At 39.8% G+C, this 26,271-nt stretch overlaps 1 protein-coding gene across 9 annotated transcripts in view; it reads right to left on the reverse strand.

Annotated features, from left to right (window-relative positions):
• Positions 1 to 1,934: 1,934 nt before the first annotated feature.
• Positions 1,935 to 26,271, reverse strand: part of THRB (thyroid hormone receptor beta) — a 606,374-nt gene continuing 582,037 nt past the window's right edge. For all 9 annotated transcript variants that reach the window (XM_073630241.1, XM_073630242.1, XM_073630243.1 and 6 more), the window contains 3 exons: positions 20,764 to 20,910; positions 9,622 to 9,880; positions 1,935 to 7,902 (listed from right to left, as the gene is read on the reverse strand). In XM_073630241.1, the coding sequence (XP_073486342.1) occupies positions 7,661 to 7,902; positions 9,622 to 9,880; positions 20,764 to 20,910 (648 nt within the window). In that variant the 3' untranslated portion in view covers positions 1,935 to 7,660. The remainder of the gene's footprint in view (positions 7,903 to 9,621; positions 9,881 to 20,763; positions 20,911 to 26,271) is intronic.

Consider the following 26,271-nt stretch of genomic DNA (forward strand, 5'->3'; position numbering starts at 1 on the left):
TCGGCATATGGTCTGAGCACTGACAGGCTGACTCCCCACCCCTTCAACCTCAACAGCAATGCTGGCAGCACTCATACGTCTATTTCCTAATGACAACCTCTGGATATGACGCTGTGCACGTGCACTCAAATTCTTTGGTCGACCATGGTGAGGCCTGTTCTGAGTGGAACCTGTCTTGTTAAACCGCTGTATGGTTTCTGGCCACCGTGCTGCAGCTCAGTTTCAGGGTCTTTGCAATCGTCTTATAGCCTAGGCCATCTTTATGTAGAGCAACAATTCTTTTTTGCAGACCTTCAGAGAGTTCTTTGCCACGAGGTGCCATGTTGAGCTTCCAGTGACCAGTATGAGAGAGTGAGAGCGATAACACCAAATTTAACACACCTGCTTCCCATTCACACCTGAGACCTTGTAACACTAACATGACACCACCGGGGAGGGAAAATGGCTAATTGGGCCCAATTCGGACATTTTCACTTAGGGGTGTACTTACTTTTTTTGCCAGCTGTTTAGACATTAATGGCTGTGTGTTGAGTTATTTTGAGGGGACAGCAAGCTGTACTCCCACTACATTACATTGTAGCAAAGTGTAATTTCTTCAGTGTTGTCACATGAAAAGATATAATAAAATATTTACAAAAATGAGAGGGGTGTACTCACTTTTGTGAGATACTGTATATAGCAAAATGTCTATGACCGAGCTAAGGCTATATTAGTTCTGTTGGACCTGTAACAGTTGACCAGTATACAAGTTTGGTTTTCCTACATTATATAATTGTATTGTGTGTTCCTAAATAGTTCAACTTAAGTCAGGCATTAATGTTTTCAATACAATTCATCTCTATAGTCCAAAGTGGATAAAACATGATATTTTTTTTCTATAAAAAGTAAACTAATTTGCAATGCAGAAATAGAGATAAAAATTTGGAATTACAAGGTATTCATAACTCTCACAACTTTAAAAAATATTACTTTAAGGCTCCATTCACACTAGTGCGATTTCAGATGTGACTTTAGTCACACAGAATCACATGACAATGGTGCCTGTTTCCTGTACTACTTTGCTGATTTTGTCCCCATAGAATATGCAAACCACTTTGAAGTAACATCCAAGTTGCACTACATAATTGCACTGAAAGCCAGACCAAAATTGGATCACAACATTGTGAACTTAGTCTATAATGCAATTCCACCAAAAAAGGGTTTCTGTTTTTGGATAGAATATTGAAGGGTTGAGTTTTTCTGTATGAAAAATATGTGCATTATCTGTGTTAATTCTTCCTCATTTGCTATTCCCTGGTGGTACTAGTAAAAAGATCTTGAAGTGGGGTATATTTTTCCCACCTAGAACACAGATTGAAATAAAGTCTGACAGGTTTTAACCCTTCCTATTTCAACAACAACTAAAAAAAGAAATACATGGGCTTGAATTAATGGAAATCCACCTGAACATCTGCTGGCAGCAAAGTAATCTTCAGATTAAAGATGCAAATCACCCCTGCAAATATTTACATTATAGAGTTATTAGAAATCTTCACATGCTTTCTGTCCTTTCATTTTCTGTCTCAGTTAGATAGTCTGTGTACACCATTTTTAGTTGCCTGTAGGTACCCTCCCTAATGCTAATGTCTGCATATACATAAACTTGCAAGTTGCATGCATGATACAACCATCATTCTGCCCTTTATTGTCTATGGGCAGTCTAAGGGTACCTTTATTGCATTAAAAGAGTTGTAAAGAAACCTGTGAACTAGTAGGACTGTAAAAAGGCTAAATTGCTAATAAATGCTTTTAAATTAAAAAAACAATTTTATAAATGTATTAAACAGAAAATTAGCACAACATCACAATTTTGCTAAAATATCTATAATGTAAATATAATTATCCACTAATATTATGGATGTTGTATATAATACTGTATATGTATTAGGCAGATGTTTCTTTTTTTTTCTTTAAAGAACACATTTAGGCTCATTTAAAGTTCAAAGAACAGTGATATGTGCAAGGTGCTGTAATCCAGAGCAACCAATCAGAATTTACTCTCTATTAGTATAGAGCAATCAGAAATTTGAGTGGTAATAGCTTTAAGCTAGCTGCCATGCATTACTGAAATACTATATTTCAGTATATACTATACTGTGTTGTTTTTTTTTTTTTTTCTTTCTTCAAAGTCTTCATTCCTTTCTAGTATACAACCTGCTATTTCTGAAAGAATTCATTTATTGATTATTGCTTCCAATTATTCCAACAATTTGTACTTCCATACAACTAATCTTCTTTTGCATCCTTGTTGCAGACAACATTGTGAGGTTCAACATGGTGTTAATCAGTGGAACCTGTAATTATCACTCCTATTTCATAGTGAACAATTGTCTCTCATGCTTGGTAACTTATCTCACATACTGAAAGTCAACACATTTAAAAAAAATAAGCATGGTGGATTGAGTGGTTTACATTTTTTTATATTTAAGAATTGTTTTATTTTTGTCTTGCAGTACAAACCATTGACATGAATGACATTTACATGAAATAACTAGTAAATTCATTTGGTTTACAAAACTCAGAAAATCCATGACCGAAGACTAAATATAAGAGACATAAAAATTCAATGTATTTGACTAATCATTTGAACAGAGACCAAAAGCCAGTTGCATAGCATGAAAGACTGTATAGGTCGATATAACTACAGGGGGTCCCCGGGTTACGAACGAGATAGGGACTGTAGGTTTGTTCTTAAGTCGAATTTGTTTGTAAGTCGGAACAGTACCTTTTTTAAGTACAAATCCAGTCTCAGAGTCAGGAAGTGAGATTAAATCCATCTAATGAGGATACAGACAGTATAATTTTTTTTATTTTAATTATTCTTTACTTTTTTTAATTACTTTGTTATTTTTTTTTTTATTTAATTAATACTGTATTTCTTATTTTTTTTTTTTTTTTATAAATTTTTTTTCACTTAACTTTATTGCTATCACACAGGAGAAAACAATTCCCTGTGTGATAGCAATTGGAGGTGACAGGTTCCCTTTATTGACCCTGTCACCTCCTAGCACTGCTAGATTTTCTGTCAGAGCTGAGAGGGGAGGAGCACAGCTCTCCCCTCTCACTCTTTACATGGCGGCAGGGACAGGAGGAACAGGTACAGTACACTGCATATTAAGCATATTACAGTACTGCTCACAGGCTGTTACAGGCTGCTCACCTGATGGCACAGCAGGGAGATGGATAGATGCTGTGTCCAGGCAGGCCGGCCGCGGTGCACCTCCGCGGGGCAGCACTCGTAGGAAAGACCGGGGATCCTGGAGGCTTCACTAGGCCGGACAAGGCCGCGGTGACGTCACTCGGGCCCCGTTCGTAAGTAGGGGTCGTTCGTAAGTCGGATGTTCGTAGGTCGGGGACCCCCTGTACTGTTGCTTGCCTATTGTGACTTTTAATACAGCCACAATGTTGAATATGGAGTTATTTGACTGCATGATGAAGGTAAGAAAACTGAATTATAGTCTATTGGCATTTAATGCAAATCCAGTATTAACAAATTATGTGAATTTACACAACAAATTTTAGACAATGAATATGGTGGTAGAATTAAGCCATGAATATTTTGAGTTGCTCAAAGTAATACATTTAAAAACACATGGCTTAAATATAAAGAATGGATACCATCCCTGGTCAAAAAAAACAACCACTTCCACCTTAAATATTAAAAAAAACTTTCTACCCATCCTCCCATGTATAACACATTCTGTGTTTAGGAACCCTGACGTAAACCAAAAAGTGCCATTGTTACAAAATAAGTGCCATCTAGCTCTTAGCAATTCCCACCCGAAATTTTACACCAAGATACTCAAACCTTTCATTATCCAAAGCAGAAATGTATTTAGGTAGCATAAAAATTGTTATTTAGCATGGGAAAATCATCTTTCCCTTCACAGAAAACGATACTTTCACTCACATATCTATTCCTCCATCTGTTTGATACGGCCAAAAATGTGGATTTCTACTGCACCTGCTTAACTAGACTAGAATTTTGCACTGAAAATTAGCCAGAGGTAGAGTAAGAAATGTGTCTGTAAAGGCATGTATTGAGTGATGGGCAGAGAGTAGCCTAAAACTGTAGTCATTACGATAAAGAAGACCCCCCCGTAACTTTTAAATAGTAACTCCACTTTTCTTGAGAAAAAAAAAAAAAAAAAAACACTCCCCTCTGGGTGGTCAATACACATTGCAAAGGTTTTAACAAACCTTGTTGCAGATTCCTACCTGTTTCTGCTATATGTTCCACCAAGTTTTTTGGATACTGATTCTGAATGAGAGTGACTAATTCATGTTAATAAGCTGGTGCACATGGAGTGCTCTGATGAGAAAATCTGCAGTGTCTCCATCCCTTTAGATATAATTAACTCTTAGGGAGTATCTCACCAAAAATTACATTTTTATTGCAGAGGATACCAAAAACCTGACTTGTATCTTAGTGCAGCGTTCACACAAGTAGGAAATTACATTTCTTGGGGTGTTCTGTATACCAACTGTGTACAGAATGCCTTCGGGAGCTACATCACCTCCTCCCATACTCACCTCCAGAACTTCTCCCAACCTCTGGAATTCCCTACCCCAATCTATCAGACTATCTCCAACTCTATCCACTTTTAGGCGATCCCTGAAAACTTTTCTCTTCAGAGAAGTCTATCCTGCCTCCACCTAGCAATTGTACTTTTATTTTCTCCATCCTGCACAGTTATTACCCTTTTGTATCACTTGACCCTCCCTCCTAGATTGTAAGCTCTAACGAACAGGGCACTCTGATTCCTCCTGTATTGAATTGCATCGTAATTGTACTGTCTGCCCTAACGTTGTAAAGCGCTGGGCAAACTGTTGGCGCTATATAAATCCTATATAATAATACTACTACTAATAATATCGCATTGACTTTATAGAAATGTACAGAGGCCGCAGTTTGAAAAGGAAAGGTAATTTTAATAACATTATATTACAGTATGGCTTGTGTAGTGATTGTAAATAATTTTTGTTTTCTTGCTATATTTTTTTTTTTTTACAAAAGTGGAGTTACCCTTTAATTATATCTCAACAAAGGACACCCCCCCCTGCAAAGTAACACTGACTAGTGTCATATATATCCTTTATATATAGTTCTTTTTTTTACTCACTGTATTTTAGTTATCCTTTAAAAAACAATAATTTTCAGTTTGGGCCTAGTTAAGGGAGAAAATAAGGTCACTGATCAGTGGAGCATAACCCAATACTTCCAAATACTGCAATACAGATGTCACAGTAAGTGTAGCTGGGCATAGGCCCAAGGGTCTAAATGCTTGCTATAGCATTTGCACAATTAAAAGGTATCTAGCAACTTCTGCTGGTCCAGCACAGGTTCTGAGATCAGTGAAGTGTCCACTTGTGGACATAAACACTGACGTGTGGAGCTTTTCTATGTGAGCTGATGATGATGTCACCACAACATACTTGAAAACTGTTCAGAGTTTGGTTGTGATAACGTCAAGGTTTCAGCATATGGGCATAATGCATGTTAGTTACACTTCTGAGAGCCTTATTTTTCTATAATTATTCAAATCAGACTATATAAATTGTTGAGTTTGATGGTCCTTTGTCTTATTGAGTAAGTAAACAGACCAGCAACAGAAAAGTACAGACAATTTAAGAAGCATTGAAAACCAGAACACGTATCCAGTTTCACTACACATCAACTCAGTCATCAGTATTCATGTGGAAGGCCTTGCCAGAGAATTACACCAAAACCCATCATCTGAATCATTCTCTATATTATCAAATCTATGTGACATGCAATCTCCATATTTAGGGTAACACATATTAAAGTTTAAGAGACAAACAAAAAAAATCAAGAATCTCGGTGTATGTAAGAAGTCAAGGTGTTTTAGTGTTCATCGGTGTGTTTTAAAGGCCAAGTGATCATAATTTATGTTGACTAAATCAGTATTAAATTCCAACCATCTATTTAAGGGTTTAAGCCTATTATTGGAAAAAAAAGAAAAATGTAGCAATAGCCAGGAAGGCTATTATCAGTAATACGGTTATAATACCAAAATTACTTTTCTTATGTGTCTATTGGGACAAATAGGTAATTTAATAAAGGCACATGACTTTGCTTCTATCTATCTGGTGCCTACCAGACATGGTATATGCTGCTGTTATAAAATATAACTTTATTTTACATTTTTAATGAATATAAACTCTCTACTTCTCTACTGCAAAACATGTACCAATGATACAATATATAATGCATTGTTTTGGATCTGTACGTCTATGTCTAGGGAACTATTGTGCATATGTTATTTGTTGATATGCCAGCCTTTCTATTAAAAAAATATATGTCTGGCAAAAAAATAACCTGGCATAGCATGGAACCCTGAATTATCAATATGAATACACTTGCTGAGGTTCAATGAAAACATGCTGATTAACTGGAGGGATATGTGGCACTTAAGTAATGTAGACTGGACTAAACAATTGGCTTTATTATCACTGCTTCTTCACTAGGCACTGTCAAAGTATGAATAATGAAGGAGGTAGAACAGAATGAAATATAGATATATATATCACAGTTCAGGAGTTTATATACCATTAAGTTATGGCCCTTGAGAGTACAACAGTGTGACGTTACCAAATTGGAAAATGCGTTATTGTCATGTGAGTGGAGGCACATGACAATGACACATACCAAAGTAATTTATGAAGAATTGCAGGGATTATCAAAATGGCGAAACAATAATGGAATCCCAAGAGGTTTACTTCCAAATACCTGAGAAGGGAATGTGCAGAATCGAGAAGCTAGTTCTGTACAGTTGTCCTATTAACACCAACTATATAACACAAGAGTGAGCAACGTACTATTATACTTAAACGTCCAGTCAGCTTAGCTCATTTTCTTTCAGATAAAAAAAAAAAAAAAAAAAAAGCATATTGGAAAAGGGATGCTAGAGTAAAAAAATACATTCTTTTCAGGATTATCCTTTTCTGTTCTTAAGTATAAAGGTATGATTGTTTAGAATTTTACCAGGCTTAAAATCTCTGACTATAAACCAATCTGAAATCATGCTGCCAAACCAATTTCTCCCCATGCCTGGTTGCATCTGGTGCCAGATAAGGGGCTTTGTTTTTTTTAAAAAATAAATTAAAAAAATATCATCAAAATATCATCTAGTGATAAAACCAAATATTTGCCTTGTTCTAAGAGGAACATTTGCAGCAGTGAGTGATTATTACTGCTTATACTGCCCCATTGAGTGATAATGAACGGTGACGGTTGGTAGGGATTTTAGCCGCAGGCACAATATCTGAGAATACCTTTTCTGTGTAGGATCCGTAGTGCTGGTGAATGCAAGTTAATATATATTTTTTCTTTTTTTCTCTTTTTTTTATACAATAACCACTTTATAACTGGAAGGACCATTTTGATGGCGACTTCAGCATGAAAGAGGTTAAACTTCCACGGATAAACTTCACATCAAAAGGACAGAATAACAAAAACACGATAGTCACGAGTACCCGCATCAGAGGAACATTTTCATCCATGTCTATTCAGAATGGACGAGAACAAAAAAAGTGACGGAGGCAATGGAATGGAAGGGGTGACCCCAGTAGTGCCAAGAATCCTGAAGCACAGTCTCTTCTAATCCTCAAACACTTCCAAGAAAAGTGGGGGGAACAGTTCAGTGGGGCACTCCACTTTCATGTGCAAGAACCTGCTGGCATGGCAGGCTCCAATCATGCGGAGGTCGGTGACTTTCATCAGCAGTTTTGGCCAAAAGTGTGCAACATTGTGTTTCCTGTAATTAATGTAGTGTTCAAAAGCCAAGAGGAAACCTTCTTGGCACTTCTCTATTCTTTCGACACTGGAGAGACCAGGACGATCTAACAATAAAAAAAAGAGAACAGGTTTTATAAAAACAGCTATTGATTTAGTTGCTTAACACAGTGCTTCTAAATTTCTCACCAATAGCCTACATTCACCACACCTTATTACTGCTGTTTCTGTTCCCATTGGGGAGATGTCCCTCACTTCCTGTCCTAGTGACAGAAAGTTAAATGGACAGGAAGTGATGGGACATCTCTTCAACATGGACAAAGATAGAAGCAAAAACACTTTTTAGGAAAGTAGGATAAAATCTGTATGGTTTTATTTTGTTGTTATATGTTGTTTCTGTTTTACTGTCCTAAAGACCCCATCCCCATTCTTCTTATTTCTAGAGGGAAAATTTGCACAATAAAGTCACAGACAGCAATACATTTAGACAAAAGTTCTAACTCTTTATTACTTTATTCAAACCTAAAATTAAAATGGCTGAAGTTCCAGTTTAATTTTCTCTTTCTTTTCTTTCACACATTGTTAGTAATGAGTTAGTGACCTTGTGCCTTTCACGCGTTCATTCAGAATTGAAGGCATATGCAAAATATTTCAATATTTAAAATTACATAAGCATTTTCCATATTTTAGTAAATGACAACTGTTATTACAAATGATGTGGTCCTTTGTAACTCTCATCAACTACGTTCAAGTATTTCAATTTGCAATTTGATTTAATCTAAACTAAAATATAAAAAAAAAATCTGAGATCAAGATAAAGAGATTGAAGATACAGGATTAAAGTAATCATTTTTCTAGATACCATCAGACAAAAAATTTAATTGAAGTTCGGTTTCTTTAAAAGACTGAGTTGTATAAGCTAAGGTAAAACCCATCTGAAATCTCACATCTTTTTTTAAAATCTTCTTATAGACCATGCGATATTTGTGAAGGTTTTTGCTAGGAAATGCCCTAATATATTGAAAATGAAGCATCCTTTTTTTCTTTCCACCGGTCTGAGCTGTCACAGCTGAGTAACAGCCACATCCCTCAACACAGGAATCCTAATTACTGAGTCTAGTAGCCCTAAAGTTTGGGGCACATGGATTGAAATTCAGCTGGTTTAGCAGGGACCAACTTAATTTTAATCTATATGTAGCCCTCTCGGCTTGAAAGAAGCCAATCATTAGATCGGCTTCTGTCGAATGGGACTGCTGGAAAACATTGTTTGGTTGGTGGCTTGCAGCTAATCGGCTGCAGCAATGATCAGTGTATTTCGAAGCAGAGAGTCCCCGCTTTCAGAATACAATGTCCCGGCAGGGGGGGATTCCTGCATCTACATCGCTTGTGTGGATGCAGGAATCAGTTTGTTTTTTGTTCAGTCCTAGTGCTTACTCAGCTTAACTCAGGTGCCCACTGGATTGTACAGCAATATGCAGACACCCTGCACAACTGCTGTAAGGGGAAAGTGGAGGTAAGAATATAAACTTGGGTGTTGTTAGTACATCTATTAGATCGCATATATATAGTTCTGTGACTTTAATTGGGCTTTAAAGACTAAGTGCAGGATTGGGTATAAAGATAAGGGATGTTGGTGCAGGATTGTCTTTTCTCAGCAGTTTTGGGAACATTTTGGTACTATCTTGAAGAACAAAAGCCTTTTTCAAACAATGTTAGTAATAGTATATGACATGTTTTTAAAATAGTGCCCTAAAAGAAAAATTACCTTGTAAAGGATGGGATTAAATATCTATAATATCTCTAGAAACATTTTATAATGCGCATACCTGATGACATAAGTAGCACAGCCTGCAACAAGGCGACTTCGGTATCATCAAGGTTAAATGAAGACAGCGATACACCCAAATCAAAAATGGCATCAGATACCACTCCTAGTCCTCCATTTTTCAGCTGTCCCCTTGTCACTGCCATTTCCCCATTCAGCGTTAAGGTCTCACTTTCAGGATCATAGCGCACTGCAGCTCGGAGGGACATGATCTCCATGCAACAGCCTTTGAGAAGGATGATCTGATCTTCGCATGGCAGCTACAAATAAGCACACATTTATTATTATTCAGTAAACCTTTCTAAAAATTGCTGACTGAAAAACCACTGCAGTCATCCAGTCATGTGCAAGGAGAATTCCTGTTGTAATTAACTTTCACTGCACATAACAGGTAACATACAGGTTTACTTTATTCACGAAGCTAAGTGAACGATCAAAGTATTAAGTAAGCATTCTTTACTTCAAGTGTTCGTTAACCCCCCCCCCAAAAAAAATGCAGATTCTGGTCCCTTAAAGCAGATTACACAGCACAGTGCTTGTGCTGTGTAATCTGGCCCCCTCTAAACTGTAAACCTTCCCCCTGAACTTGCACTTCCTGTATGGCCTCTCTAAACAGACCACGAAAATCAGTGCTGCTCCGACCTGATCACCGTGGTCAAAGTGCCTCCCTCCGTGATAGGCTGCCCTGCTCTGTTCTCCTCTCTCCCCCCTCCTTCCTGCCTGTCATCCCTCTGTCCCCCCCCGCCACTATTGTAAAATAAAAGTAAAAAAATATCACTGCCAGCCTTTCTATTAGAGGCTGGCATAGCACACTATGTCACTAGTTTTCAAAAATGAGCAGTGTAAATACCTAATTTGAGCTGTCTTCAGGCCGGTCAAGTGATGCGCTGTGCCAGCCTCTAATTGAGGGGCTGGCATAGAATTATATGGATGGATTAACAAACCCTTTCAGTATATCAACCATATTGATTTCAAAGGGAAATGTTCTGATCATGATCAACAGTTACCCACAGTTCACAATGGACTGTTTACATACTCCAACATTCAGTCATACTGGGATCTATGTTGTACAAAGTATTCCCTCCATCCTGATCCTCCTGATGACGAGAGGCACAAAAATGCCTACGAATCTTAAAGGAACTGTTGCTCCACTCTCCCTTCAGCATCGGAAACTATTTTAGTGGGTCACATGATCAGCACTAGGCTGGGCATGAATTAGGCTCAGATCTGGAAGGAATCTGTTAGATGGGGTCCTTGACTGGTAATCACTGTCATTGCAGAGGTGGGCCTTCTTCTGAGGTGCTGCATATATGTACTCCTGAGTTTGTGCTGGAAACGTGCTATATACAGTAGCGCACTCCTAGCGCTGATACTAAGCATTTACCGACAACTTGGGCTTTCGTACTAACAATCGGGAACCAGGTGTACTGGCCTCAATTTCATGATCGTTGTGATAGCCTGTGATGGGCTATCACAATGATCATTCTATAAACCCTGCCGATGTGCTCTCTCTCTCCTGAATGGGGAAAAATATACATTGGGGGAATTTATCAATACTGGAGCATACGGACTTTAGAGCAGCTGTGCATTGCAACCAGCTTTTATCTTCAGCTTGTTCAGTTAAGCTTTGAAAATGAAAGAAAGAAGCTTGTGAGTAGGGCCTCCTCACCTGTACACACGAGCGGGGGGGTACATCTCCTCTCATGTACGTGCTCATCAATATCTGGGACTAGGCCGCATTCATGTGTAAGTCAACATTATGGTGGTACCCTGGCTTAGAGATGAGCTGTACAGTTTGTATTTGAGTAACATACAGAGTTCCTATGTGAAGTGTCCTGTAGGTGTAACTTAACACCTTGCTTGATTATTATTGCATTTAGGAGGGACACGCTTAGCCTATGCCCTCTCCACTAGTCCAGCGTAACTCTGCCACCTCATTCCCAGTGACAGAATGGGGTCACACTGTGCATTAGCTCAGACCTCATGCATACACATAATTAAATTCTTCTCTCTCCTGTACTATGCGGCTAAGTACTTGGTGTCTTTATACCGCGGGTTCAGTCCCAGAAACGTTTGAGTGAACCGACCACCAGGAAGGGAGCTAGAGCAATGACCCCCTCGCTAACAGAAGACCTATCACCCACACCAGGTACCATGCTTCATGACTGACTGCTATTCACTTCCCATCAGTTCTTGGTTACCTGCGGCAACTAGACTCCTGCTCCAATGTTCCTGCGAGTTAACCTTTTGTAGTGACCTTACCTTCATACCCTGTGTGTGCTTTACAGGTCCTATTCCTCCAATAAGTCATGTACCATGATGCACCCCTTTGAATAACTTCAGAACAGGCTTGCAATAGGTAACAAAGCCTTACTGGAACACTCGGAACATTACAATGTAAAGTGCAACACAGTCCTCCTGACTAAATACGTTGTGGCTGCCCAGGTGTACCTGTAAAGGTAGTCCATAATTGGGAGTGTACATAGCTCCAAATTCCCCATGGAATAGCAGATGAAGGCTCTTCCAGACCACATCCCTCTAGGTGACATAGACCCTCCTACTCCCATGCAGCCCTGCTCCAAAAAGCCCCCTCAAGCCTGGCCTTTTCCATTTTTATATATAGACCGGGAAGGAAGACAGGACCCAACAAGCCTGGGAAATCGGCTACCCAAAGCTTAACCCCTCCCTAAACTGGGCAGTCTGTCTCACTTGCCAGAGGAAAATATTCACCTTGTAGACACCTGCCCATGAGAAGATTGGTTGCTAACAATTCTGACTGCTCCAGTTTTGATAAATGTCCAAGTTTTCATCTTTTTTTCCTAGCCAGAGGAAACAAAAAAAACCCCATGTGTAAAAAAAAAAAAAAAAAAAGGATAAAATAGCCAGATCATGGCTGGATCTAGGTTAGCGTCAGTGCCAGTGTCAAAGGTCAGGGTCAGTGTGTTTAAAGTGATACTAAAGTCTCTTTTTTTTAGTTAAAAATAACAAACATGTGATACTTACCTGCTCCATGCAGTGGTTTGGACACAGAGCAGCCCAGATCCTCCTCTTCTCGGGTCCCTCTTCAGTGCTTCTAGCTCCTCCCTCCTGTTGAGTGCCACCACAGCAAGCGGCTTGCTATGGGGACACCCGAGCCAAGTTGCAGCTCCATGTGTCCGTTCAGACATGGAGCCGCGACCTGGCCCCGTCCCCTTTCTCTCCTCATTGGCTGACTGACTTTGATTGACAGCAGTGGGAGCCAGTGGGGCCACGCTGCTGTCTCATCCTATGAGGAGGGGTGTCCCGGGCAGCTGAGACACTCCTGCAACATTGCTGGATCTAGATGGACCTCAGGTAAGTATTAGGGGGGCTGAGGGGGGCTGTTGCACACAGAAGGTTTTTTATCTTAATGCATAAAATGTTTCTTTGGGAAGATAAAACTTATAAAAGTCCAATAAAGAGACAGTCAAATATTTCTGTGGTTGCATGTGTTCACCAAATGTACACATATTTTTACCAAAAAAAAGTAAGTTTACATTTTTGTGTTGGACCACATTCACAGCCATCTTGGGCTGCATGTGGCTCGTGGGCCACAGGTTGAACACCCCTGGGCTATACTATTGCTATGGACCTGGAAAGCGCTCGGTAGCTAACACACACAGTACAAAGTGGTCTGAAAAGTGACACAAGCAGAGCCCAATGCCCGAAGGTCACATTCCAAACAGACTCTACCATCGTCTACTCCAGTGGGGTCCAGGTATGCCCTCTAAAGTTATTGCTGAGTATACATTAATCTGTATTAGAGACCAGCTCAAGCAGCATGTAGATGAAGTCTTAATTAAAGAAAAAAATAAACTTGAACAAAAGAAGAAATGACTAGTAAAACCATTAAACTTTTGTCATATATCTCCCACTGAGAGTATCTGACCAAAAATGACATTTTTGTTGCAGGGGATGCCTGATATCTGCCTTGTATCTTACTGCAGACCTCTGGGTAAATCAGTAAGCCAATTACACAAGCAGGAAATTATGTTTCTGGGGGTGTTCTGTACACATTCTGTGTACAGAACACCTCCAGGTAGCCATATTGCATTGCATTTACAGAAAATTACAGTGTTGCAGATGGAAAAAGAAATGTCATTTTTACTAACATTCAATTACAATATGACTTATGTCACAATTGTATATGATAGATATATATATATATATATATATATATATATATATATATATATATCTCTATATCTATATATCTATATCTCTATATCTATATCTATATATTTTTTTTTTATTTGTTATTCTCCCCGCCCCACGACAGTGGAATTATCCTTTAATGAATAAAATAGAAATAAAAGTTTTATATTTTGGAACTTTTAAAAATAAATAATTATAAAACATTGAGTAGTAATATTACAATGTACTGTATATGAACAGTTCATGGTAAAGAAGTATAAACAATAAGGCATGTGGTGGACATAGAGTTATAACAACCCAGAGTGCAGCAATTTACGGCACAATCCTTTTCAGTAATACTTATGAAATTATTTTAAATATTAATAATGACCAGAAAAGATCAGGGGGTCAGAGTAGGGTCCCCCTTTAGATTGATGTTCACTGGAGGAAAGCACCCTTACATAGGTGGTTAGTTAAAAAAAATGCTTCTTACGAAAAAGAAAACTTAGCTGTCTGAGGTTGCATTGGTTCAACATTGCTGGACTGCTATTGAGTGGGACTGGTATCAGAACTATAAAAGCATTGTCAGCCAGTAGATCCATATGCCCCTGCTCTTTGCTCAAGGAACCCCTAGCTACCTATAAAGAAATCAGGGTACATTGTGGGTATATTTGTAGTAGATATATATGAAGGCAATAAAACTATACAGTATGTTCAATATTCTACATGTGTCAAACATGTTGTAGTCAGGGCTTATCAAAAGGTCCTCTGGTTGCTTCAATGTCTTGGCTGATAATGCTTTAAAGACAAAGGGGTTCAGCAAACTGGTTTTCATTAACATGGGAGAGGAATCTAGCAGGTCAGGACATAGCTTAAATGGCTTTATTATTGTTATTAGAATTCAATAGACATATCTTTTCTCAACCAGTAAAACTGTAGCTGTGTTGAAAGGTATACTGTTTAGGACAGTCATGGAGAACTCAGCAGAGCATTATTAAATATTAGGGATGGGCCCCCTGTTTGGTTCGCACCACAACTTTCGAACAATGGGAACGTTCAGAACCGAATAACGAACCCCATTGAAGTCTATTTGACCAAAACGTGAAAAAACAAAAGTGCCTATTTTGAAGGCTTATATGCAAGTAATTGGGCATACAATGGTTATGGGGGCCCGGGTACAGCCCTGGGGGACATGTATCAATGAAAAAAAAGTTTGTAAAAAAACTTCATATTTAAATGAGCAGTGATTTATTATTGCTTAAAGCGAAAGTATAAAAATGAAAAATTCCTTTTTAATATAGTGCCTGGGGGGTCCCCTTAGTCCACCTGTAAAGTGGCACATCTGTACTGTGCATAGAAGCTGCTGCAGCAATAATTGCATTTATGAAGCCCAAAAAATGACATTTTCCCTGCAAGCTTTCTTTATTTTGTAAGCAACGGCTTGGGGAGCCAGTCTGTATGATGAGGCCACAATGTAGTGCATGGGGAACAAGATTTTCTGGTATCTCTACGACAAACTTTGGATTTCTACTTCTGTAACAGGTGCAAAAAAATTGTTTGTTGGGTGTCAGTGGCACCTTCACACCGTAACCCTATAGAGGTACTCTTGATGAAAGCAAGATTTGGCCTTGTTGTCAAAAATTGCAATGATATGTACCTGTCAAACAGGTGTGGAAAGATTGTTCTTTGGGTGTCGATGTTGCCTTCACACTGTAACCCTATAGAGGTACTCTTGATAAAAGCAAGAATTGGCCTTGCTGTCAAAAATTGGAATGATATGCACCTGTCAAACAGTTGCAGAAAAATTGGTCTTTGGGTGTTAATTGTGCCCATGAAACCTACACCAAAAACATTCTTCCAGATGAAATCAACACGCACAACACTAGGCAGCCTAAAAGTCCTGCAGAGATTCCACATCCCAAAAACACTTAATCGGCAACATTGGCATTAGGGGCTTCATAGCTGCTTGTAATCCAGGATTGATTCATTTTGCTAAAAGTCAGATGGTCCATGGAGTCTGTGGACAGACACGCTCTATGAGCAGTAACAAAACCTCCAGCAGCACTGAATGCCCATTCAGAAAGCACGCTGGATGCAGAGCAGCCCAGCAGCTCAATAGCATACTGGGCAAGTTCTGCCCAGTGGTCTATTCTCATGACTCAGTAAGCCAGTGGATTGTCGACTGGAAACATCTTCATGTCTGTTTTCACCCCTAGATAATCGTCCACCATGTGATGCAGACGCTGCCAATGGGATGTGGAAGCTAATTGCCCAGAGCAGCCAGGACTAAAAAAATTCAGAAATGCATTACTTAGGCAGCCGCCATCTCTGCCGCTCCTCTCTTGACCAACATAAGCCTCAAAACTACATTTTCCATGACACTGTAACCTACCAGAGTCGGGAAAAGTGTTTGATAAACTTCTCTTTAAGGTATCCTCAAGAGATTTCATCTTATGCACTCTCTGTGGGGACGGAATGAGTTCTGAGACTTTCTCCTTATAACGATGGTCAAGGAGGGTTGCCAACCAGTAGTGATCCTTTTCCTTTACACCACGTATTCTTGGGTCCTTTCGCAGGCTTTGAAGCATGAGGGAGCCATGCACCGCAAATTTGCGGAGGCATGAGAAGCAAACTCCTCTGGTTCACTAAGGATTATAGTATCTGTAACTGCCTCCTCCCAGCCACATACTACTCCCAAGGGTTCTGTGGATGGAAAACCATCTCTCACTGTTTGATGTATGTCTCCCTCTGCTTCAATGCCTCCAAAACCACCAGAATCCTCCTCCTCCTCCCTCTTCTTGTGTGTTCTGTGGCATAGGAACATTGGTGTCTGCATAAAGTGGGCCTTGAGAGGAAATGAAGTTCTCCTCTTTGTCCCGCTGCTCTGCCTCAAATGCCCTGTCCATAATGCCACGCAGAGTCTGCTCCAGCAGGAACGCAACAGGAATTATGTCATTGATGCACGCATTGTCACAGCTCACCATCCTTGTGGCCTCCTCAAATTGTGACAGTACAGTGCATGCATCCTTTATGAGCAGCCATTGGCCTGGGGAAAAAAAGCAGAGCCGGCCTGAGCATGTCATTGTGCCATACTCACACAGGTATCCGTTGACGGCCCTCTGTCAGAAACCATTAATCAGACCGAGACAGAAGTACAGTTAAATCACACTTGTTTGATAATAATAAAAAAAGGTAAACAGAGTAAACGTAGTCCAAACATAGCCAGAGTTTCAGGAACCAGAACGGATAGTCAGACAAGCCAAAGCATCAGGGAACCACAAGCAGGATCTGGAGCCAGAAGGAATGTAAGCCAAGCAAGTCTTTAACAGGAACACAGGAGAGCGTATCTAGAGATGTGACCAAGGCGAAGTCAGAGATCATCAGGGCTGGGTGGCTTAAGTAAGCAGGACTGACGAGCAGGATATCATTAACAGGTGAGTCACTGTGGAGAGATAGGAGCTGGCAATTAGCCGACAGCTGAGCGGCCAGCTCAGAGAAGGAAGGGCTGAGCCCTGACACCCTCTGTTGCATGTGCAGCCGCTGCAGCATTGCTAAAGTCGAGTTCCATCTGGTGGGCATGTCACAAATCAGGCAGTTTATGGGCAGGTGGAATTCCCACTGAATTTCAGCCAGCTGAGCACTGGCTGTGTATGCCTAAAATGGCTACACACTCTTCTGGCCTGCTTTAATAGATCTTCCAACCCTGGGTACCTATTTAGGAAACGCTGCACTACCAAATTGAGGACATGTGCCAGGCATGGCACATGTGTCAACTTTCCCTGTCTAAGGACAGACAGGAGGTTTGTGTCATCACACACCAAAATTCCTGGCTCTAGCTGGCTTGGCATGAACCACCTCTGGGCCTGTTCCTGCAGAGCTGCAAGAATCTCTGCTCCAGTTTGGTTCCTGTTCCCTAGACACACCAGCTGAAGCACTGCATGGCACCTATTAGCCTGACTCATTGAATAGCCCTTTGAACGCTTAGGGGGTACTTGAGGTTCATAGGACAATTCAGCAGAGGAGGGCATGGAGGAGGAGGAGTAGGAGGAGAAGGTAGAGTTGACGAATCTGGCATTATCGCCAGCTGTATGGAGACGTGGGGGCACAACAAGCTTCAGCACTGAGCCCTGTCCTGCATCCTTCTGAGTTGCAAGCAGAGTTTCCCAGTGTGCTGTGAATGAAATATATCATCCCTGCCCATGCTTGCTGGACCAAGTGTCAGCAGTAATGTGGACTTTGCGGCTGACTGCCTTGCCCAACGATGCCACAAAATTGCCTTCCACGTGATAGTAGAGAGATGGAATGGCCTTACGTGAAAAGAAATAGCGACTGGGAACCTGCCATTGTGGTACAGCACATTCAGCAAATTAATGGAAGGGGGCAGAATCCACCATGCGGAAAGGCAGAAGTTGTAGAGCCAGCAGCTTTGACAAGCTTGCATTTAGACCCTGGGCATGTGGGTGGCATTTTTTTTTCCCACTGCAACAGATGGGGCAGAGAAATTTGCCAGATATAGTCTACAGCTGGTGGTGTGCTGCTGGCAGATGTTCTGCAAGGACCTGGGACACCCTGCGTTATACCATCATCCCTGTCAGTGGAGGCTGCTGAGAGGTCATGAGGTATAGCAGGGACAGACTGAGGTGAGTAAGCAGGAAGGACAGATTTGTGCCCTCTTGTGTGGCTTTTAGGTGCTCTTACCAACGGGCTGAGTGGTGGGAGGTTAAATGACTTGTCAAGCATGTGGTACCCAAATGGTTGGTGTTTTTGTCACGCTTGAGATAAAGTTTGCAAATAGCAACAGTGCACATGTACTAAAAAAGGCCCAGACAGCTGAGCTGTGGGAAGTGGGTCGGGAGATAACAGCGCCACAATGTGATTGAATAGGGTGGCTGCTTTCTACTCTTCCATGATGGCTGCCTCTTTGGGGTTGTGCCTCACCCTAACTTTGCTCCTCTGCTCTATCTGGCACCCAAGTCAAGTCAGTGACCTCATCATCATCATCTCCTCCATCCTCATTACCATTGGAGACCACTTGAGACCACTGGCAATAAGCTGCGGCTGGGGGAACATGACTGCCAATTTGTGTACCAGTGTTCTCCCCTCTCTGTAGGCTCATGTTCCTGCCTTTCTCAACCTCAAAGTCAGAATCAACATCTAAATCGAGTAATTGCTGTGCATCGTCAAGGAGCAAGTGGCTGACGCTATGTTCAAATAACTCAGCTGACTCCTCCATGCCTGATGCTGGGGCTATGGCAGGAATAGCTGTGGACAAGGAGGCAGGTTTTGCCACTCTGGCAGCTGCAGGGGACTGCGCTCTAGTCTCTGCTTGGGTGATGGAGGATGAGGATGGTTTAGTAAGCCAGTCCACCACCTCCTCTGCATGCTGTGGCTGGATAGCACTTGCAACATCACTATACAGAAGAAATGATGCCCTGCCTGAGAACTGACCACGTCCACCTCTGCCTGCGGACACATACGCTGCTGGCCCCCTTACAGTGCCATGGGAATGTCTGCCTCTCCTTGCTATCCTCCCAGACATGATGGGGGAATGGGGGAAGCTTATTAACAAAATGTAATAAAGATGTGTAAATGCGTATGTGGATGCACTTTAAACAATGGAAAGTGGTGTTTTGTGCACTTTGAGTATTCATGACACAGACACACTCCACGGACACACTATAATATACTGCAATATACTGCATCACACATTCAGTAATGCACAAAACTACATGGCGTTAAACTTGCAGTAATGCAAAGAACTATATGGCGTTAAACTTGCAGTCACGCAATGAAATATATGGCGTTAAACTTGCAGAACGGACAGAACTATATGGCGTTAAACTTGCAGTAATGCACAGAACTATATGGCGTTAAACATGCAGTAACGCAATGAAATATACAGTGTTAAACTTGCAGCAACGCAATGAAATATACAGTAAAAAATTGCAGTGACGCAATGAAATATACAACACTAAACTTGCAGTAACATACAGAACTATATGGCGTTAAGCTTGTAGTAATGCACAGAATTATATGGGGTTAAACTTGCAGTAACGCAATGAAATATATGGCGTTAAACTTGCAGTAACACAATTAGGTAGACGGCGTTAAACTTGCAGTAACGTACAGAACTATATGGCATTAATCTTGCAGTAATGCAATGAAATATACGGCATAAAAACTCACAGTAACGCAATGAAATATACAGCGTTAAACTTGCAGTTACGCAATGAAATAGATGGTGTTAAACTTGCAGTAACGCAATGAAATATACGACGTTAAACTTCCCTACATTCACAGTAATGTAAAGATGAATGGTGGTGGCACTACACTCACAATGCTTGAACTATCCCTACATTCACACTAATGTAAAGATGAATGGTTGCACTACTCTCACATTGAACTATCTCTAGATGCACACTAAACTGATATTCTGCACTGACAATAGAATCAGAATAGCACACTATAGCACACTAACTGTCTAATAGCACTGAACAGAGCCCTGTTCTATCTCTCTCCATGCCGCTATCACACTACAAATGGCCACTATGGAAAGAATACTTTTATAGTGTGGGGTGGGATTAAGAGCAATGAGCCATGATTGAATAGCGTCATCATGACAGCGACCAATCATGGCTCTGACAGTACTCTGTGCCCTGATTGGGCGAAGCTTTCATTGCTTCAGTCAATCAGGGCTTTAAATGCACTGTGCAGCGGCGCAGTGCATTGTGGTCGTTCGGCAGGCCGAACAAATGGTCGGATATCCCTGTAATTTGGTTGTTCAGAGAACTTCCGAACAACCATTGTTTGGCCCGAACTCATGCTCAGGCTCGCCCATCCTTATTAAATATGCACTTGCAGAATTATTTTTTCAGTATGTGTTATTTATACCTGTAATATATTTCACAATATATTTATTTTTAATTCTGCTGAAATTTCTGAGTGATACTACAGAATGGCTGCAGCACCACTGTACAGTGCATTTACTTACCTCACAAAACATAGGTAATTTTTTGGCAAAATCAACCACTCGTGTAATTGCTGGGGTGATTATTTTTGTAAACTGGCTGAAGGCTTCTAAGTCCACTTTTCCACCCTCCGGTGCATTAACTATAGGAGCCTGCCCGATATCTTCTGGCTAGGGTCAAAACATCACATATGTAAATTTAGTCATATATTACCTAAAGTTGAAATCCACGCAGATATCAAAAACACCATTTAATCAAGTTACGGGTTCCCTTTGAAAGTAAAGTGTTAGAACATTTTTCTTCTTGGCTTTATCTCTGTTTAAAATATCAAAGCATTTTGGTGTATGTGTTCCATAATTTCAAATTACTCTTTGATCCTGCGGGAAATCCTGTGAGTTCCTGCCCACTTTGTGTTTTCTCAAGTAGCTCTATCATTCTTGCACAGAGTACCTTGTGAGCAACAAAGGAACATAGAAGGTTATGGAGACTGGGAGGTGGGGTGATAGGGAGGTCCCATATTGACAACGCAGCACTTCCATGGATACAGTACGGTAATAGTCACCCTAGGTCCAGAAGTATATTATTGGCACACTTACATTATTGGGTTTATATACACTTTAACCACTTGTCTACGAGAGCCTTTTTTTTTTTTGCACACATCATAATGCACATTTTAGGCCTGAAGTTTGGTTGAAATACCCTAACATTGTATATTTTCTGAAAACAGAGACCCCAGTGAATTAAATGGTGCTAGTTTAAAATTTTTATGTCACATGATTTTAGCACATGTTTATCAAACCCATATTGTCAGTTAAAAATATAAAGTTCATTTTAGTGCACACAAACACAATATTACCCAAATGTTTGATAAAATATAGAAGATGAGGTTGCATTGAGTAACTAGATACCAAACATGTCAAGCTTTTTAAAATTGCGCGTAGGCGATACTGCAAAAACATTTGCAGGTTATCAGTTTAGAGTTTACTGTGAACAATGGCCCTAGAGTTATTGCTCTCACTCCAGTGCACATTTTTGTTTGTTTGTAAGAGGGCTTTAAAAATACTTTGTGTTTTTTTGTTTATTTTGTGTTACTTTAATTTTGTTTACACTTAACTTTATTGCTGTCACTAGGGGGCTGACAGCTGGGATCATTCACCAGAGGGGAGATCAGTGAACAGATGTAGCAAACAGATGTTCACTGATCTCCCTCCACTCCACCTACTGACACCTGCCATGCCTGTCCCAGACCCGTGTAAGTGATTGGCTGCTTACAGCCCCTGGAATCTTTTTCAACAGAAAGCTGACAGTTAGCTTGACAGTAATAAACACAGTCCTGGCAGGAAAATGGTGTGGATAATTACTTTTTCTGCCACAAAATATTTGATTGATTTACTAAAGAAATAGAGACTGTTCACTAAAGTGAATATTAAATGATCAACTGATTATATGCTATAAAAAAATGTTTCTAATATATACAGTATATATATATGTATGGGGAATTCAAAGTAAACATAGTTTAATCTTTTTTACTATTCACTTTGCAGGTAAACATTACATTTCCTATATGTCAAGAAGCAAGAAGGACAAACCAAACTTTTGCATTACTCAAGGTAATATATACTGAATAAATAAACACAAGTAATTATACTCACAAGCCAGAACCCAGATCCCAAGAGGGAAGCAAGGCCTAGAGCTTACCCGATTACCTGAAATAGATTTTTGTTCCATTGTTTATTTTTCTCAATTTACAAAATTCAAAGTGAGCGCACAGATGTAAAATCTAAATCAAATCAATATTTGGTGTGACTACCCTTTGGCTTCAAACAAGCATCAATTCTTCTATGTATACACAGCACTTGTGCACACAGATTTGGAAGGAATTTGGTAGGTAGGTTGTTCAAAACATCTTGGAGAACTAATCACGGATCTTAATAAAACGGATACATATCTGTCTGCATTTCTCAGCATTAAGGACACCATTGATTGGGCAACTATGAGGACCATAGACACAGTGATTAGCCAAGGAAACTTAATGCAGCAGATGAAAGCCACATCGTACTTACTTCCCTTCCACATCAGAAGATGTCCAGCAGTGCCATCAGCACAGAACTGGCGGACACATGTAGGGCCCAGGTACACCCATCTACTGCCCATAAAAGTCCGGCCAGAAGTGGTCTTCATGGAAGAATTGCAGCCAAAATGCCATATCTTGGACACGGAAACAAAGCTAAGTGACTCAACTATGCACAAAAACATAGGAACTGGGGTGCAGAAAATGGCAGCAGGTGCTCTGGACTGATGAGTTAAAATATGAAATATTTGGCCATGGCAGGAGGCAGTTTGTTCACTGAAGGGCTGGAAAGTGATTCAATAATGAGTGTCTGCAGGCAACAGTGAAGCACAGTGGAGGTTCCTTGCAAGTTTGGGGCTGCATTTCGGCAAATGCAGTTAGAGATTTCGTCAGGATCAATGGTGTCCTCAATGCTGAGAAATACAGGCAGATACTTCTCAATCATGCCATACCATCTGGGAGGCTTGTGATTGGCCCCAAGTTTACTTTGCAGCAGGTCAATCACCCCAAACATACAGCCAATGTCATTAAGAACAAAAAAAGAAGAACAAGGAGTCCTGGAAGTGATGGTTTGGCCCCCACAGAGCTCTCATCTCAACATCGAGTCTCTCTGGGATTACATGAAGTGACAGAAAGATGTGAGGCAGCCTACATCCACAGAAGATTTAAAAGGGTAGTCACCCCAAATATCGGTTTGATTTGGATTTTGCTTGTGTTCATTTACTTTCCATTTTGGTAATTGATAAAAATAAACTCTTAGAGCCCTTTCACAATGTCAGCGCCCAGGCATCGGCGGTAAACCACCTGTCTGTTTCCATCTGATTATTATCTGATCTGATCTGCTAGACGGATGGGGAACAGAACACATGTCCATTTACGTCTGCCTCTCCATAGAGAACAATGGGTGGTCTGATCAGGTCTGCCTGAAAAACAGACAGGCGGACCCGATCAGTCTACTTGTGTGAAAGGGGCCTAAGGCCTTGTTCACACAGGGCATACAGCGTATACCCCTGCAAGGCCATGTTTACCTGTATGGTAAAGCACAGGTGTTCTGTGCATCCCTGTGCAGGCAGTCCCATTGATGTCATTTGGGATGTAGCAACTGCACAAACACAGCCGTAGTTCCCAATCTGACATCCATGTAGGTCCCTGAACTCATACTGTCTGCGTCTTGTACCCACACCCACATGAATGTCAGATTGGAAGCAGCGGCTATGCCTGTGGAGCCATTGCATCCTAATTGACATAAATGGGACTGCCTGCACCGAGATGCACGGAACACCCGTACATTCCCGTGCAGGTAAACATGGCCCTCCAAGGGCATACACTTTAGTATGCCACATGTGAACAATGCTTTAGTAGCAATTTAGCAGGAACTTTGTAAGTTATGTTGTGTTTGCGTGCACTAATTATGATTTTGGTGTATTTTTAGTGAAAACAAGAGTTTGATGAAATGTGCAATTATTGCGAGGCCTAAAAAAATCAGTAGCACATTTTTTTTATTCTATAGTTCTTGTGCTTTCAGAAAATCTATGGTTTGTATGGTCTTTTACAAATTCTGAGAGCTGAAAGGGAAAAATGGTAACCTCCAGCTTTTTTAGAGTATGTTGTTTATTTTACTGTTTTGCGCACCTTCAGTTTTCACCATTTCACAAAAAGGTGCAATTTAAAATGTACAATTAATTGTGATTTATTAACTCAATACAGTTTTAATTTTTATATTTAGTAGGAATTTTGCAGGGATTTTGAAAATGTTGCCATGTATGAATCTACTAATAATGATTTTAGTGTATTTTTAGCAAAAATATTGTTTGATAAACATTTGTGAAAATATCACGGGGCCTTAAAAATCAGTAGCACCTTCTTTTAATTCTATTGGCCATGTGCTTTCAATAAATATATGGTTTGTGGGGTCTTTTACAAATTCTGAGAGCTATAAGTAAAAAGTTAACACCTAGAGATTTTTAGAGAAATTTTTGCGTATGTCCGATTTCACCATTTCTCAAAATGGCACAATTTAAAATCTATAAATATTTGTTATTTATTAACTCAATACGGGTTTAGCTTTTATATTTAGAAGACATTTAGCAGGAATTTTGTAAAATTTGCTGTGTTTGTATCTGTTAATAAAGATTTTGGTGCATTTTTTAGCAAAAATAAGGATTGGGTAAACATTTGCGCAGATATTGCGGGGCCTTAAAAATCTGTAGCACCTTCTTTTTATTATACTGATCCTATGCTTTCAGAAAATATATGGTTTGGGGGGTCTTTTACAAACTCTGAAAGCTGTAAGGGAAAAATGAAAACCTTCAGATTTTTGAAGAAATTTGGTTATATACATTTTTGAGTATGTTCAATTTTCACCATTTTTCAAAAATTGTTTATTAACTCAATACAGGTAAAGTGTTTATATTTAGTAGGACTTTAGCCAACATTTTGTAAAATTTGCTGTGTTTATATCTGCTAATAATGATTTTAGAGTATTTTTAGCAAATATATTGTTTTGGGAAACATTTGCACAAATATTGCAGGGCCCTACAAATCAGTAGCATCTTTTTATTCTACAGGTCATGTGTTTTCAGAAAATATATGGTTCGGGGGATCTTTAACCAACTCCAAAAGCTGTAAGTGAGAAATAAAAACCTCCAGATTTTTTGAGAAATTTGGATATTTAAATTTTTGCATATGTCCAATTTTCACCATTTCGCAAAAAGGCGCAATTTAAAATGTACAAATATTTGTTACATATTAATTCCATACAGGTTAGCTTTTATATTTAGTAGGGATTTTGTAAAATTTGCTGTGTTTTTATCTGCTGATAATGATTTGAGTTGACTCTGAAAGCTGTAAAGGAAAAATAAAAAAAGTCATGGAAAAAAATGCAAAAATGGTCTGGCCAGCTGAGTTTAAAAGTGGAGCGCAGAGCCTGGCAGCGAAAAGGTTAAAGGGTGTTGTTACTTCCAGTCAGGAAGCTTTTTACATGTTCTCTTTTTTATGCTCTGTGTTCTGCTTGCTGTTCTCTGTCTTTAACATTGTACCCTTTAGTTAATAATGTTGAGACCGTTATGAAGTCTATGTCTGCTTCAATTTTTGGGTTCATTAACTGAAGTGTCTGAAATATATTTATTTGTTGTGTCTCTAGGAACAAAGGATGAGGATAACAGAGTTTTTGCTTTGCCAAAAACTAGGATATCCCCATGCATTTCACCATTTTGGTGAAATGCAAGTTAACTAGTAAGTTGAAATGAAGGTCCCTTTGTATGTTTTTTAGGAGTAAAATTGGCTTTAATTGGCTCCTGTGGGTTAGAGGGGCTGCTTTAAAACTTTAATATTTGAAAAAACTTTTTCTGCTTAAGTGTACATTGAATACATCAAGAAAGGAATTCAGTGATAGGTTAGCTAATTAAAAAAGACTTTTTATTCACATGGCTTTATTTGTCAACAAAACCATGAGATCCAC

Source organism: Aquarana catesbeiana, linkage group LG05 (genome assembly GCF_042186555.1).
Source record: "Aquarana catesbeiana isolate 2022-GZ linkage group LG05, ASM4218655v1, whole genome shotgun sequence".
Classification (NCBI taxonomy): Eukaryota; Metazoa; Chordata; class Amphibia; order Anura; family Ranidae; genus Aquarana; species Aquarana catesbeiana.